General features: G+C 36.4%; 1 protein-coding gene across 1 annotated transcript in view; it reads left to right on the forward strand.

Moving 5' to 3' along the window:
* PCDH15 (protocadherin related 15) overlaps nt 1-18,152 on the forward strand; it is a 945,519-nt gene that overhangs the window by 281,479 nt on the left and 645,888 nt on the right. The window contains exon 5 of the mRNA XM_075216373.1: nt 10,507-10,667. Within this exon, the coding sequence (XP_075072474.1) occupies nt 10,507-10,667 (161 nt within the window). The remainder of the gene's footprint in view (nt 1-10,506; nt 10,668-18,152) is intronic.

An 18,152-nucleotide genomic window follows, 5' to 3' on the forward strand; every position in this document is an offset into this window, starting at 1 on the left:
TTAGTAAACTGTTGGTGGAGGTGTTTATTTAACTGTGGTATTCTGAGGAGGTCATTTACATTATGGAATCTATACCTTATTTTGGGGTGGCATTTTTTTTAAAGAAGCATCAGAAAACGCATAATCTTTAGAGTAGTGCTGTCTGCCATCCTAGCCTTGCATTCTGCCAGCACCAATCAGCAAATCATGGTTAAAAATGCCATCATCATATCAGGTGGTATAATTGTAGGCAGTATTCACTGCATGCTTTAATAAAGTTTTCTATTTCATTCGTATTGTGTCAGGTCATGGTGACAAAGGCACTTAATTTTGTGTACAATAATTAACTAAATACAATTAAATGCATTGTACACCTATATATCCATTTTTAGAATATTCTTTTAGGTTGTTTTGGTTTTGTCACGGAATTACAGAGATGGCCGCTAACCAGTATTGGCACAACTGAACATGGAGGCGCGGAGTCTAACGTATCCCCGGTATTCACCAGGGACCCCCCGCAAGGGAGTTTGGGCTTAGCTGCAGAGGGTACGCAGGTCGTGGTTCTCCAAGACAGTCCCCGGTTAGCGACAGTAGTAGACAGTCGTAGTCAGGCAATCCAGGTCAGGACCAACCGAGCGGTGCAGTACACAGGGAGGATCCAGAGAGAAGTCAGGTCAAGCCAAATAGTCAAACCAGCCAAACACAGGAGAATAGTAACAGGAAGCTAAGTCAGAACTGAAGAACATTGGATCAGAAGTTCAGGAAGTGCTGGAGCAGGATTGAACCAATACTCTAGCACTAGACAGATGTCAGAGGGTGCTTTATATACCATAAGGTGTATCCTGATTGGGTTAGGGAGATTTTGGCGGTCAAACATGCGGACTGCCACAGGTGAGCAGAGATAGCGTCCCGCTGCTATGCATAGGGATGCGGCTGCCGAGAAGGTGCAGGCATCTGTCTCCTGCACCAAGTGTTAGTGCGGAGATGGCGGTTGACAAGCTTACTTACAAAATTTTAAAAAATACTTTTTGCAACATCCTTACGGTCTGCTATATTTTTTGGAACCAATGCACAATCTTGAATATATATTTTTGGCTTGCAGGTTGATATTTTATATATGCTTTCTATTTTTGTTGTTTCAGAAGTATATTTGCATATTAGTGTGTATAATTTATACACTAGGTAATGTAATATTTATACTTGGTGAGCTAGAACTCTGCATAATGTTTAGAATAACAGGGCTGCATACAGTATAGTATTAATCCTGCAGGGAAAGGTCTGTTCCTTGTTAGAATATGTGTTCAGTGCAGCAATCATTTGCACATTAGACTATAAGACTTTCAGGCGATTTAAAAGATTTACATATTTAGATAGTAAGCGTGCATCTAAAACTTGGGTGCACTGCCCTTTATTTAAGACCATGTTGATTGTTCAGCAATTTCCATATGTCTGGGTTATCTACTATCTTATTTCTGCAACACAGAAGATTTTATCCCATACGTAAGCCAAAGGGTCATCCCTTGAGGTTAGAGGAAATGAGAATTCACAAGTAGAAGAAAGAGCTGTCTCCTTAAGGAGTGCTTCAAGTAAGTAATTTAAAATTATAATGGTATATAATACACTCTGATGTTGATATCTTAACAGTCTAAGCACATTGTTTGAAAGATAAACAATACTCTAAAGTAATAATATGTTTATGTTTCATTTTTTCTAAACATGTATGTAAATAGAGTTTCTACAAAAAAGCACACTAATTGCAATTCAAGAGCTTGTTTTGCTTCTTTAAAAAATAACTAGTTGTGTTTAACATTATTTTGCTTATTAAAATATTACAAGAAAATAAATGTTTTTTTTTTAAAAAAAAAAAAACTTTCTTGCAGTCTACAACCATCACCTTCATACAGTAAAGGGGATGCAATTTTCATTACAATGCAACCTGTCAATTTACAAAAAACAATAGCGACATCAGTGAAACAGCTTGTGAATCTTCATGTCCTGAGTGTTGTTATTGATACCTGTTAAGTAGGCAGCTTTCCCATGACACATCAGCCAACACATAATAAGTATAATCAGAATAATATTGTAGAAAATGTATAATATTGTATAAATTGTTGTTATTTTGACATATTTAGTTTATCGCACTAGCATTTTAGTATGATGGACACATAGTTGCAGTTAATATATTGTATGAGCTGACAGATTACTCTTATCTCGCTAATCTATAATGGACAAAGGTTTTTTATTGCAATACAAAGGCAGTAAGTAGAGTAGCACTAGGGCTAGTATTGGTAGCAGCCAGGGCTGCCAAGCGAAATATTGTACAGTAACTCTTGAGGCCCCTTCCATAGCCACCAATTAGGGTGTGGCCACACCAGGTTATTGACTCCTCCCATTACACAAGCAGCCCAGGGCCCACAGGCAGGCTTGTGCATCATTACTTTGTATCTGACCCTCACCTCTCAACACCCCTGTAGCAACAGCAGCAGGTCTTAAGGTCCCAACTGTGACCCCAATATGCAATGCTGACTCAGAGCTGCTTAGTTCTCCACTGCTATTTGCTACTGGTGAAGTACTAGGACAGCCAGATTAATAGCTACAGGAGGCTACATAAGACTGCTGCTACAATTTTGAACTAGAAAATCTCCCATATGTATTAAAAGGTCTGAGCTGCTGCTTTCACAATCATTTTTTTCCCGATAAGTATATTTATTGATCTTAGAAACACATAACACGTACATTTTGAATCTAACTAAACATTGCTTACTAAGACATAATCAGGCCATGAGAACTTGCTTATGTAACAGGACATACAAGCTATATGCAGGCAAAAGTCACCTGCTTTAAAACTTTTAAACTCAACAGATTTGCAACTTAATAGTAATCAGCACAGTGATACCACAGAAAGCCTGCATATCAGCATTATAGTGCTGCCATATTGAACAAGAATAGTGTGAGGGGTATTGAAGGGGTCATCATAACTGACTCCTGTCTCACCCTTCCCACCCCCTAATCGTTTTGATGAGGATGGTTAGCAAATTGTGATTTATACCAGGGATGCCAAACCTTTTGATATTTGCAGAGAGCCTATCTACTCTCGTACATGAATCTTTTGTGTTTCCAAATGTCATTCACCAGAGCAATACAGTTTGGAACACCAGGAGGCTCATGCGCCATCCATCCTCGTGCTATGATCACCTTAGCAAGTGAGGTTGAATTGAATACATATTTAAACACTATGGGCCTGATTCATTAAGGATCTTAACGTAAGAAACTTCTTATTTAAGTCTCCTGGACAAAACCATGTTACAATGCAAGGGGTGCAAATTAGTATTATGTTTTGCACATACGTTAAATACTGACTGTTTTTTCATTTAGCACACAAATACTTGATAGCTTATTTGTACACTGAAATTTAAAGTTGATATTCGTGTGCTACATGAAAAAACAGTCAGTATTTAACTTATGAGCAAAACAGAAAACTAATTTGCACCCCTTGCATTGTAACATGGTTTTGTCCAGGAGACCTAAATAAGATATTTCTTAATTTAAGATCCTTAATGAATCAGGCCCTATCTTATTAAAGTATTTCTCTAATGTGAGACCAAAAGAGACAAACTTATGGACACAAAGCAGCGGTAACTTCTAGTGTTGATGAAATATACTACCACACCTCGCTCCAGAAGGCTTACACCACAGGCCACACCCAAATCACATGCCAAAAGTTATCTGAGGGAGCATTGCACCAGGGACAATGGGAATTTTTACGATGTCCCTATTTATTTAAGCTAGTGGGAGTAAAATACACTCTGGGAAATATAAAAATGCACCTGTTGGAATCTTAAGCATGAGGTGGCTTCTCTAGTGCTACTAGTCATGATACTCCAATCCTCATCAGAAATAGCTCCCAGGTCACTCTCCCAATCGGTTCTAATGTTTATCTGCACCACTGATGGTGGTACATTGTATCACAGCTTAGTTTGATGCTTTCAGTTTAGAGTTGCACAGGACTTATACGTGGAATAACTGTCAAAACTGCTGCATTGCACGTGTACAAAACTTGCATCTCTATTTTGAGTTGTGTGTATCTTGCACTTGCAGCACTTTGAGGGGCAGATCAGTGGTTTCAATGTGCGAGTGCAGAACAATAAGGGCGTGCAGACGCAAGTTAAGGAGATCCCTTTCTGATGCGTCTTACTTTGAGTTACACAGATCTTGGACTACATTAGCAGCGAGATGTACATTTTACATCTACATAAACTGGGTGCAAGTTTTGGTATCTGATGATGATTGTTGTATCTTTTCTATGCGCTTGATTTAAGGTTGGATGTATCTTGAGATGTGTGCATCTCAAAGCAGAGTGGAAAAGCAAGTGCACTGCTGTGTCTTTGCTCGTGTGCAAATGGGGCATCTCTATGTTCAAGAGTAAATCAAGGCCATAGTGCCCATATTTAATTACAGTTGGTGCTGGCTGTGGGGACAATGGTTCAAAAAGCTGCCAGTCCAAGGTTCTTATTTAAGTAGAATTGGATGTTTACTTTGTTTTAATATAGAAAGCAACATATGAAAAGAAAGAGTACTGGTGCCATGATTATTGTATGTTTATTTAACTTTTAAATAATAATTTAGTAATACTGTACTTCATAACAGTGTTTTCTAATAATGACACTCATATAGCTCTAATTCCAACATAAACAATGTACAGTATCCTTACTATTTATTCATTGCATCTAAATACCCATCAAAATATTTTTTCATAGATCCAAAACCAATTAAAATCTGTCAAATCCCTTAATTTAATGTAACTCTCCACTATTTGCATTTATTTGGATAAGACATTTGTCAAGGGTTTTGTATGTTGTATGAACATTAGACAGCATCTGACTTGATTGATGTAGTATTATTTGTACAAATGACACCTTCTAAGATATGGAAATGCTAAGAGAATTTGATGCTATTGTGTGAATGCAAAATCATAATATTCATGCCAGAATAATATTCACATTTATTACAAATATAAAAGAAAAGACAGCATGCCATCAACTCATTAGAAAAAGAGTGATTGTACCTTTCCATTAATCTGCTATATCTGTACATGCCACAATTTTTCCCAACTTGTGTTCAATTATTATGTATAATATCTTTTGTATGTTAGTTTTAATGTTTTTATTTTCATTTTTTAATGTGAAATGATTATCACAATATTCTTGTCTGAATCATTTTGGACTTTGAGATATATTTTATTTGCTCATTTAACTGTCCATCATTGACCCATAATATCTAGTACTGAATATTCTCTTCAATAGTGGCAGAAAATAGAATCTAGTAAGTTTGACTATTACTCATTAATAAGAGAAATCCACTAAAGCAGTTTAAAGAGTTTCTTACAAGCGCTAGAAACCACAACTCAACCCAACCCAAGCCCAAGATATTTTAGACCAGGGTTAAATGTAAATGGCTCATGTGCATGCATGGTGGTCCAGCAAACATTGCTTTGACTGCCTGAAGATAATGCTGTCCTGCCTAGTCAGAGCGCTGGGCAGCTTTCTATGAACAATGCATGCTGCGCTGAAACAACAGGAAGAGGGCAGTTGGTGGCGTGTGACAGGAGGGGCCATATTGTTTGAAATCATGTCATCGTACCCCACCTGCAGCCCATTGAATAACTGTATTAAAACGGACAAAATAACTGCATGCTAAAGAATGTTTTAATATTACAAATACATTCTAACTAATAAATTATGAACTAACAAAAGTTGTAAACATTTGAAGATAAAAAGAAGATCTCCAATACTACTGTAATAAAAATTATATACAGTGTTATCTGAACTTTTTATCCCACATGCTTCTCACCTTACAAGACTGACCTACATTACCCCCTCCTCACCGATCTGTGCTCGTCATGCCCGCATTCTCACCCACAAGTGTTCCACATTCCTTCCTCCTCCTGACTTGTGATATTTATACCATGTGACTGGAGTAGTCACATGACATGATAGCACGGCGCCATCTGAAATCCCACTGGCGGGAGCCATGGTTGCCCCGCCTCTCTGGTTCATTGTGTCTCGACTTATCAGCTTTAGAATATTTATTAACAAGGAAGATACAAATCATATTGATGATTTAAGAAAAGTAATAATGAAGTGTAATCAGAACCTGAAGGGTAATGTGTCATATATAGAAATAGAACATATGCAGAGACTGTCTTATGATATGTTACATGGAAAATAGCATATTATGCAGGTTGGTGTATTATATAAAGAGCTAGAGCTGGGAGTTGTAAGTAAACAATAAATGGACATGGTTTCCTGCACATCCTTTAGAGACATTTCAAATACATTTTTTGCTGTTTATGTGATTAAAGGCACTTTTTAAGAAAATACTACCTTCGATTATACAGGGAACAACACACATACTGAGATATGTTTTATTAAAATTTAGTGAACTAAGTTTTCTATATCAGTATATCAATTTCTTCATATTATTTATTGTGTTGGTATTTTGTTGAATATGCTTTTTCTAGAATATTATTCTTTAGTTATATAAGTAAATATTTTAATATTTTTTTAAAAAAAATCAATTTAATTATTGTGTAACTGATAACATGACCACAGCATTTTATTTTTTCCAAACCAGGCCGAACCGTTAAATTATCTGGTGGCCCAGCTGTCTCTTTGGCCATTGTGCACTCCCAGATGGCTCTGCAGCCGATTAAAATTGGGCAAGTAGGCAGTAAAACAACACAATAAATGTAAGAAAGGGAAAAATCATTGCCACTACCATATGTGCACCAAGACAAAATAAGATATCTAATAATGCAGAATATAAACATTTTACCAATGTTGAAGCCAAGAAGCAAACTTTCCACTATTGTAGAGGGAATATACAGATTTAAGTGGTAAAAAATTATTCTCATTTATTCAGAACATAGGAACGGTAAACATTTTAGCAAGAGCATTATTCATTGTCTTTGGGGAAATCTAGTGTGTTGAAGACAAAAACAGGTTTGGAAATAATATTTAGTTAAAGAAATGATGTTAAATAGATAGGCTACTATGAAATTTAATAAGCAGCCCTGAGCAATTACCCCTCTCTGCTCCTTTTGTTTTGAAATAATATGTTCAGACTTTTGACTCTCAAATAAAAAGACTGCGTCAGTGACCCATGTGAATAGTCTACGTAGTATTCGAGGGTTATTATATAGTCTGCTCTCATTTAGTGTATGTGTGTGTATATTTGTCTGTGTATAATATTCACTTTGTTTAAAATACAGTGCACTTTTGTTATTTTTAAACTTCTATGAGGTGAGCTTTTCATTATTGATTTGCCCTAGGGTCTTAGGTAATTTCCTAGGTTTTAATCATTTGTCCTCAGCATTGTTATCACTGAGACTTTCCTTGATTTGCATTTCTGACCATTTTGGCTAACACTACTTTTATCATTTTGGTTGATGAAGGCAGTATATGAAGCTATATTGTGTGCTGTATAAGTCACAGATGGGCTATAGGGATTTTTTATTTGGAAATTTATTATCAAGAAAGTTCAGTAAATTTGAAAGAAATAAAAGTGAATAATTGCTGCTGTTGGGTGATATTGTCACATGATTTTCAAGTAAGCCCTCCTACAGTCACTATGGGGTGCTCTGACTGCTGCACAATTTAATGAGTGCTATGTTTTGTTGAAGAGTGTTGTGTTATCATTTATCTGAAGTGAAAGTAGTATGCCAACTGTGTAAATCCCATATATTTGTAGAGGTACAGTAATACTTGAATTACACTTATAAGAACAGGTTTGAAATGGGTAACCTGGACTTTTTGTTAAGGTCAGATTATTGTATCTCAGGAAAAGTCCCATATAATGCCTATAGACAGAATCTTATAGCATGCATTTACAAATGAACCATGTGAACCATAAGCACTCATTTGCCCAATTTGATTGGTCAGCAAAATACAGTGCAAGTCATGTTGTGAAATAATGATTTCACTTAAAATTTCTTTCACCATAAAAAACCCATAAATAACATACCAAAAAGAAAAGATCTGTGGACATGTAATATACACAAAGTGGTCACTTTATTAGGTACACCTGTACACCTGCTCATTAATAAGCTAAATATGTGGCAGCAACTCAATGCATAAAATCATACTGACATGGTCAAGAGATTCAGTTGTTGTTTGGACCAAACACCAACATAGGGAAAACATGTGATCTAAGTGACTTTGACCATAAAATGATTGTTGGTGCTTGAAGGGGTGGTTTGAGTATTTCAGAATCTGATGATCTCCTGGGATTATAATGTGCAAGAGTCTCCAGAGTTTACAGTGAATGGTGCACAAAACAAAAAACATCAAGTTCTTCAAAATGACTATCCTCAATATCTATCCTAGATATTGTATGTTCTCCAAATGGTTCCAATCAAATTAGCCACAAACTTTTTTGTAAATCTACAACGTATGATCAGGGACTTTGTATGAGGGGATAGACAGAGTAGGTTCAAGCATGAGATGCTCTATAGACATAAGCACCAAGGAGACCTACAATAACCACTTTTTTGGTTCTGAAATCTCCTCTGTGTTGGAGATGTAATTCTTATGTTGGTTCCCAGCTCCACATATGGTGGTCGTGTCCTAGGATCTCCCCTTATTGGAATGAAATTATTCAACTTTCTAAAAAGATCACAGGGACGGATGTGCCAACTGAAACTGGTTTCTGGCTCATGTCCCAATTTAATATTCCCATCTCCTCTTATAAAAAGTCGCTCCTGAATAACACAGCCAAGTCATTGATTTCAGTCAATTCAAACTTTCCCTTTTCTCCCACTGTGTCTAAGTGGTTTACCCATATTGATTTTTATATGTCTTTAGATGAATTATTCCTCTCTGCCTCTGACCAGCCCTCTGAGTTTTACTGCTACTTTGTTCAATGAGCTGGAATTTAAACAAACAGATGAATTTTGCACAAGATCGCTTCCTCAATGTCCTCCACGCTGACAGTGTAGCTACTTAGAGGACATTTTAGCGCTCCTTTTCTATTGGCCTCCTTAAATGGTACCGTTCTTCTATGGCCCTATTAGCATCATCCTAGTGCTCTAAATTCGTTGGCGATAGGAGATGTCACACTCTATTTTCTTGAGCATCTATCTACACTTTGTTGAATCCATGCCACAAAGAATTTATGATGTTCTGGGGGCAAAATGGGGTCCTACTCAGTTCTAGAAAGTTGTGCTTTATATCAAGTGGCCATTGATTGTTTTTTCACAATATCAGTTGTTTGCTGATTCCTGTTATAAATGAGCACCTTGTATTGATAGACATTGTCACATATTTTAGGTTGTGGACTGGTCTGGAACCTGAAGTTGACATGAATGTAAGCAGTACAATACTAGTTTACAAGCAAGTCCGTTCTAATAAATAATATTTATTAAAATGTATGAAACAATGTGTATAATGAAGCTAATTTACATTCTGTAAACTGTTCACACATTTAAAATATCTTCATTCTTCTTCTGGAGTGGTTTCTAAATGAGTTTATTTATATTGTTTCATACTATTTTAGGATTTTATTTTTTCTCGTTAGACAAGTTTAAAAAGGAAAGTCACTGAAAATGAAACATAATGTTTGTTGTAGTACAAAGGGTTAAAACAAATACATTTTTACCTACTATAAACCATCTTTTGAAAACATTGGATCCTTCATCTGTATAATGGTCCCTTGCTGCACTCCGTACTCATTTTCCTGCTTGGCCTGTAAAGCATAGAATTTGGTCAAGCTCCACACCCTATCAAGTACATATGTATCTAAATGGCAAGTTCACAGAGGGGGGAGGGATTGACACCCGTTTAATGCAGTGTGGGATCATTAGACCAGTCAGGGACATTGGTGGACCCAGCGAACAATCATAGTAGATAAGTATGCTTTCACTTTTTATTTCAAATATTTTTACTCCACTCAAAAGACAATGAATGGAGTTATCCTTTATTTACTAATAAAATGAAAGTAGACAATGGATTGATGCACCATGATTTGTACCAACTCATGGCAAAGCTTTGCCTAGCTGAGTAATCTTTAGCATGTATTGTTATGTCATAATTCAGCTTTTAATTCTGTCCTAACATGTATACTTTAACATCCACCAAAAGTTGGATCTTCATGAATGTTGAATTATATCCTATTTATAGATTCATTCAGTTTGGAAGTACATCACTGCTTCACTTCCTGTAATTGTGTCTATGATATCTCATTGTATTGATTCATTGATTTCTGTTCTGAAGTGTTTTCATATCCACTTGTTCTTTAAAAAAATAAACTTGGAGCAGTGTTTAGTGCAGTGCTTTGTATACTTGTGTGCAACAGTATTTGATTACTCTACTTCATCTGCCTGGAAGAAAACATGAAAATAATGGTCTATTGAAAAAACTGGGAAAAAAAATGGGAAATTAATCAATTGAAAATTTTGTAAATATCTTACAATTTAAGTTAATTGCGAACTTTTACATTCTGTACTACATTTGTGTTTTGTCTTTTTTATAGGCACAATAATTGTGGATAATATGCAAATCAAAGGGACAGCTGGAGGCCTCTTTCCTACTATACAACTTTCCTTGATAGAAAATGTGGATTACTGGGTGATATTGGATCCAGTGACTCAGAAGTTATATCTCAATAGCACTGGGAGAGTTCTGGATAGAGATGTAAGTTTATTTCTTAAAAAGCTTAATCAGATATCCACATGCTCTTAATTACCAATGTGCATCTATAAATCAATTCAAGTAATTTTGCTAAGTTGTAAGGCAGAGAAAACCAGGTATCACACTTTACTCTGATTAAAACTTCTATTGGCCATTGGACGTACTTAGGGGCCTTACTCATTTTGCATACTTTTTCATGCTTGATCAATCACTAGAACACTCATCATTCTTCCATTTCCATTCTGGATGCTTTATTAATTTCAAGTTTCACACCTAGTATTTTTTAATACTCTTAGGGGTAAATGTATTAACATGCGACTTTGCCATCCAAACTTAAAACGGCAATGTGTTTAAAGGCAAAACTTGCAGTTTTAAATTTGGCTAACAAAGACGCCGAATATTGGTGATTTGCTGGAATCGCATGTCAATATATTTACCCCCTAGTATTTGTTTAATAAACTGCATCAACAGCTCCAAAAGTTTATGGGTATATAAAAAAGCTCCTTAATTTTCATTCCGTAAGGTCATACTTGCACAGCGAATTTAAATAGAGAAGTTATAACCCCCCTTAACTCCCTGGAACCAAAGCTATTGTTATAGTTGACAAGTGACAAAAAGTAATTAAAGAACACGTTTTGTTTTATAACGTATATGTGTGCAATAATATGGCTTTTAGCATTAGTCTTGAGTGAGTTTGCAAGTTACATTCTACAAATCATTACATTAAGCCAATTATTGCATAAACAAGAGGGTTACTTGTTATCCCTTTAGCTATATACCCATTGAACATGATAACCTTTTGACTTGCAGAAATTCTGCTTGGGTAATGTTTATATAGAATACAAACTTCCAATATTATTATTATTATTATTATCATTTATTTGTTAGGCTCCACAAGGTTTCCGCAGCGCCGTACACAGCACAAACAGTACACTATACAGGGTAAAACAATACAGAACAATAAACACAAAGTACCAGAACTTCAGAAACTCCAGGCAGGCAAATACTGTAAAGACGGAGTGGAAGAACGGTTGTGGAGACAGGAGGGAAGAGGGGCCATGCTCATACGAGTTTACATCCTAAGGGAGGGTAAACAAAATCAGGCACAAGAGGGAGCCAGTGAAGCAAAGGGGAGAGTAAAAAGGAGCCAGGGGAGAAACAGAAGAGGTGAGAGGTTAAGTGGATGGTTGGTAGGCCTTAAGGAACAGGTGAGTTTTAAGTGCCCGCTTGAAGGAGCACAGATTGGGTGAGAGACGGATGGAGCAAGGGAGGTCATTCCAGTGAAGGGGGGCAGCTCGGGAGAAGTCTTGTATTCTAGAGTGGGAAGAGGTGATCAGAGTGGAGGAGAGGCGGCGATCATTAGCCGAGCGCAGCGGGTGGGAGTGTGAATGGAGAGGAGGTTAGAGATATAAGGGGCAGTAGACTGGGAGAGAGCCTTGTAAGTGGTGGTGAGAAGTTTGAAAACGATTCTGTAGGTAAAAGGGAGCCAGTGTAAGGCAAGACAGAGAGGGGAGGCAGAGGAGGACATCAATTGAATTGACATTATTTGGTAATTGACATTAGTTGGTATTCTGTAAATGTCATTGCATAATGCTGATGTTGTCGAGACCCACCCATTGCAGTGGACGCTAAAAATTAAATATCTTGGAATATGGGTCACAAACTCGGTTGATGACTATGTGCCACTGAATGTAGTCCCAGTGATTGGATATCTTAGGGCTAAGATCTTTACATGGATGAAGCTACCCCTAACCATGTCAGGTAGAATTAACCTAATTAAAATGGTCCTCCAGCCCAAATTCCTTTACTCACAGCATCATTCCCCTACTTACCTCCCAAGAGGACTTTTTCTCCAAATTAATAGACATCTGTCCTCTCTGGTATCAGGAGAAAAGTGGCCAAGACTTAAGCTGACTTCCTTATGTCGCTCCCGTACTTCTGGGTGCCTTGCACTTCTGGACTTTAGAGCCTATTATAATGGAGCACAATTGGCTTATCTGTGGGGATGAATTTTAGGTTTCCCACCAACAGATCTATTAGCCCTCCTTAGAAGCTGGACTGGGTTTGACAGATCGCCTATACAGGCCATACTGGGCACCCGAGTTACAAAAAGAGTCCCGTCATTGCTTAGACAGGCTTTGATGATCTGGAATGCAGTCAAGACAACATTGGAAACTGAAGTACTGGACCCTGACACCCCGATATGGGTTAATTCTAAACTCCCTGAACTTTTAAAGCTAAAGTGGTTCCCCAAATGACAAGTCGCGGGGATCACTTGAAATAATTTGCCCAGGTATAGCTAGGCTTCTCCTTACCAAATTATCTCTTTTATACCTACCTACAGTTTTGCCATGCTTTGAAGGCGCAGTTTGGTGATACCTCCATCACCTTCAACCCTGTCCCTCTTCGGTAGCTGCTTCGACGAGTGAGCTCCACTAAAACCATCTCCATACTTTAAACCACGTCCTTTCCCTGCTCACTACTGATAATCTTCTAGGGTGTCTGGGTTGGGAGAAGGATCTTGTTCCGGTAACTGATGAGGATTGACGCTTTAAGCTCAACAGTGCTAGAAAGGCCACTTCATTTACACGATATAGGCAGGTACAGCTGTATATCCTGCATAGAGTTTATTATTCCCAACACAGGATCATGCAGATGGGTGTGATTCTGCTAACTTCTGGCACCTGCTCTGGAGCTACACTGTAGTTGGAGATTTCTAGTCACTGGTGGTGGCAGGGATAGAAGTTTTGTTGATGTTCCCCAAAACATGTGTATTTGGTTTCGGAGTTGATATGCTGCTGGGCAGGAATGCGACCAGATATGTCCTTGACCTCCTTCATTTGGCTAAAGTTATTGTTGCCAGAGCTTGGATGGCCAAGGTGTGGCCTATATTTTACGACTGGGTGGCTCTAGTTAATAAAGCTGTGGGGCATGAAGATACATGTACCAATGTAGAAATGCAATACCAAAGTATTATAAAGTATTGTCAAGGTGGCCAAAATCAAACTTTGCAGTGCGCTCACTGGGTGCTGATTTTGATCCTGGCTGAAGGTTCTCTCCCTCCTCTCACACATTTTTTCCCCTCCCCCACATGTACACTCTACATAGGTAAACTGACAATAGTCATTCACTAGATTCCTATTTCAAATGGTTTTGGGTACCCTACTGTCAACTAAAGTGAGCGACTAGACAATGTTCAGGCATCTGATGCATCTTAAAGATAAATCTGAGCATGTATAATACAATCTGTAGTATGTATTACTTATCTGACCTATTCAACAAGTGTGGTTTGATCTACAATATGGAACTATGTTATGTTTCTTTTTCTTTGTATTGTTTCAAAAATCTAAATAAAATTATTTGATTTTAAAAAATGTCATTGCATAATAATGCCATACTGTAGACCAAGGTCCTAGGGGATTCAATCGCACATCATCCTAGGAATGCTTTTTTTTCAGAGCAGTGTATTTCTGTGCTTTGTAATAGCCAATACTTAGTCCATGGAGAAAGGGGTTTGTGAATGAGATGGTTTGCAAAGTACAGTCCACTAATACTACATATAAACTATATGATGTAGCAATTGGCTGTCATTCCATTGTGGCAGATCGGCATACTTACTGTGTACCAAGATTAGAGCAATTTTGGAATGATGTGCTAACTCAATGTGCAAGTACAAAATAAGCAAATTTGCTGTTCAACAGGCCAGTAAAATGGAAGGTCTAAATAAAATCTGCAATAATGGTGGAAGGTAGTTTAAACAAGTTAACTTATAATTGTATTTCCATTGGCTCGTCTAACAGAATACAAATATGCCAGCATAAGCAATAATGATACCTTGAAAAAAATTCAATTTAAATATTTTGTGTGAATAGATGATCATGAAAATATATAAATATATTTTAAATTTGTTCATTTGTATTTTAAAACATGTTAAAGTGCATTAATGACAAGCTTTCTTATTAATTTATTTATAAAACAATGAAAGTCTTGATTTTTTTTAAACAATTCATTTTTCAATAATTCCTATTGAAAGAGTTCAATAGAAGCTTAATAATTGCAGGACATTTATGAATTGGTGAAATTGCAGAGACACAGGGCAAATATTTTGTGCTTGTATGCCAGCTGTGAGTATACATTCCCCATTTTGATGGGCATCTACGTAGGTGTGACATAGGAAAGTGCATTCCAGGAAAAGTAAACGCTACACTTCCTGGAAACTTCACTATTGGATTCCCCTCTTAATTAATACAACTTTTTCCTCCTAAAATATTGGTTATTGGAACTTAATTTCTTAAACTTACAATAAATAAGTGATGGAAGCATTGGGATATTAACACTGTCTTTATTTCATGTGCCACATATTAATTACTTTAGTTTAAATGAATAAGCTTCTTGCATAAAATATGCCTGGATAGCGCAAACGCCATTCCATTGAAAGTAATGGCTGATGCCTAATCATCGCCACTGCAGAAAATGTTCGTGTCCAAAAAGTGTCTTTATTTACAACCTAGACTGGGAGCACATCCCAAGAGACATTTCATACCACTTGTTTAAATTTACATTTTGTGCTATACTGCAACTAGGCTTCATTTAAAAAGAGAAAGCCCTGATCGGCAAGTGCTCCCCCAAAGCCACGACCAGAGACACCATTCAGACACCATTCACATTGAAATGCATATTTCGAAGCACATTTTAGCCAATGTAATAAAAACATTCAAACAAAGTCACTTACAGCATTATTACAGAGACTGTTCCAAAATCCTGGATTAAGACATACTGCTGGCATGTTCTTTGATATGCAATCAGGAGTATTTCACAAACATAATTGTACTACATCCGTAGGGTTACAATAGCAACTCTGCCACTTGTAGGTATAAAACTACTTACCAAACATAAACACAATAAATGTAAGTAAAGTGGTATGGTCTTTATGTAATTAAGTAAAATGCTGAAATGTACATAAACTGCTTTTGTGATAGTTGCAACCATGTTAATATCCCAATGCTTCCCGCGAGGTAAATATAAATGGCAGACGATAAATGATGACTTATAAACACAAATCTAAACAATCACCAACACATTTGGGTCATGTTAGTCATATGTCAATGCTAAATGAAGACCTAACAAGAAAATGTTAATGTCATTCATAATTACAGCACAAATGTCTTGCGTTATTGCAATTTACCTGCTAGACTTTGCCAAAATGTTGGCTTTCCATCTGCTTGCTATGACAAAATGTTAATCACCATGTATAAACCATGTTTTGGAATGTTTAAAATGTATCCAAATTTAGTTATGATGTTTTAATTTGCAATTATTATATAATTTACATAAAATAGGAGCAGAAGTCCACAATCATACAAAACACCAGTAGCTGAATATAAATGTTTACTAGAAAAGTTTTATTGTGAGCTGATACAAATGCATACCATTATATATTGGTTAATTATTTAAAATCAAAACTGATGCATATGAAACAGTGACATATTACATATATAATATATTTTAGTGATGCCATTATTTTTCCTTTCATAATTTACCAAACAAACTGACGTTTTTTCCTCTGCTTTCTCTACTCTGGTGTTCTTTTACCAATAAGCAATACTGTGGATGTCCATTGTATTTCAGAATGTAACCTAGTTCTACCGATTACTAAAGCAGAACGATGATAGAGCTGTCATTTTATTACACCACACAGAGTTTATACCTGCCTATATTGTCTCTACTCCCCTTTGCTAAGAAACCACAATTCAAATTCAGCAAATGAAATTCAATCCTTCCTTTGGTACTGTTGGAGCCTCTGTGATTGCAACCATAGCATGCTCCGTAATCGGCCAGCTTATATCCATGGGATCAATGCCACCACTTCTACTCCCAATATATTCACACAACTCATGTATTATTATATACTTATCTTTGTCAACCACTGACATTGCAAGTCAAAGAAAATAATCTTTCACTACAGACACCATGTTAGGACATGCCTCATCCCTGCCAAAGTGTGACAGATATAAAAACATTAACATTTGTTCATATACTGTGTTTGAACAATACTCACAGCTTCTCTGATTCATTTCTGTCTTCTTTCATCTACTTAACTTCAGCCAGACACTGCTCTGGTCACTGTAGATACAGAATCAGTCTTTCACTCAGTGCTGTCAAAGCTCCGTACCTTATGCAGCTCCCTGTCATAGATTCTTCTCTCAAGACACATCTGTGTGATTGCCTGATAGCTATTCTTTTTCTAATAAAAGCACAATTAAATAAAAAAAATATACAATAACATAATTTAATGCAATGGTAATTGAAATACTAAAATGTTTTAATCTCCTTGTCATAAAACTACTACTCATGTATTCTAAAATAAAGAACAATATAACCCCTGTTGTGAAATATATGGATAATAGAAGTCACTTCCTTGACCTGGTGCCTTTACATTTTATATGACCATGGAAATCCTCTGTAATCCATATATTTCCCATACTTCTTGCATAGAATTCTGATAGCAAACTCTAGTGATTAGTTTTCTAGTATAACCACAGCAATAAAGCGAAAAAAATCAGATGGCATTCCAGAAATGAGGGAAATGCTTTCCAAACAACAGCAACATTTCAAGCTCTGGTAGATTAAAAAGAGATCTGACAGGTCTCGAAAACATTGGTGTTTTGTGGAATAAATTCTACTGAATTTCTTCATTCACAGAATGCCATCTGCTTTTTTCCTACATCTCTATAGGTAGAGAATGAATATACATAGGATATAGAATCAGTATGTTTCTGATAGGCAAATTGCCATTGTTGTGAAAATCTTGCACTTGCCGTTTTGTTTTGAAATGTCTGGTAGTTTTTCTTTAAGAAAGTTTTACAATATCTTTTAAAAGCTACTTACAACTGAATATAACTATTTTTCTATTAGTATACTGTTGGAAAAAAATGGCATTTTTGTTTGACATGCAGCGTTTGATTTGAAGAGTTGGCCCTGAGCTTGGCATACGTATTCCCAAATCTGTCACTAATTTTCTTTGTAGACCGGTCTACTGACAGATTTACGATAAGACTATGTGACAACCCTAAAACTATTTAATACACAATTATTTGATTTATGGAACTTTCACACACATTAGAATTTCCTACTATTGAAAGCTGTTTTAAATGAGGAGACAGAATAAAATCTTTATTGTACATGATAAATTGGCATCTATTTTACAGCCAGCATATCAATATAGTATTCAAACCAGACATGAACAAGATCAGCGGTTGTAAATAAGACAATCCTTAGTATGCGGTTCTGTTCTGTTTTTGAAGATGTCAGATCCTAGCTAATGTCTACTTTTATTTCTACTGAATAGTACTTTTATCATTAATATCAATTTTTAATTGAATGTGATACATGATACAATGATTAAACCAAGTAGGTGGGTGTATTGTGTATAGGACCTGGGGGTAAATGTATCAAGCTGAGAGTTTTCCAGCGGGTTTGAAAAACCAA

Source organism: Mixophyes fleayi, chromosome 6, assembly GCF_038048845.1.
Source record: "Mixophyes fleayi isolate aMixFle1 chromosome 6, aMixFle1.hap1, whole genome shotgun sequence".
NCBI classification, from domain to species: domain Eukaryota; kingdom Metazoa; phylum Chordata; class Amphibia; order Anura; family Limnodynastidae; genus Mixophyes; species Mixophyes fleayi.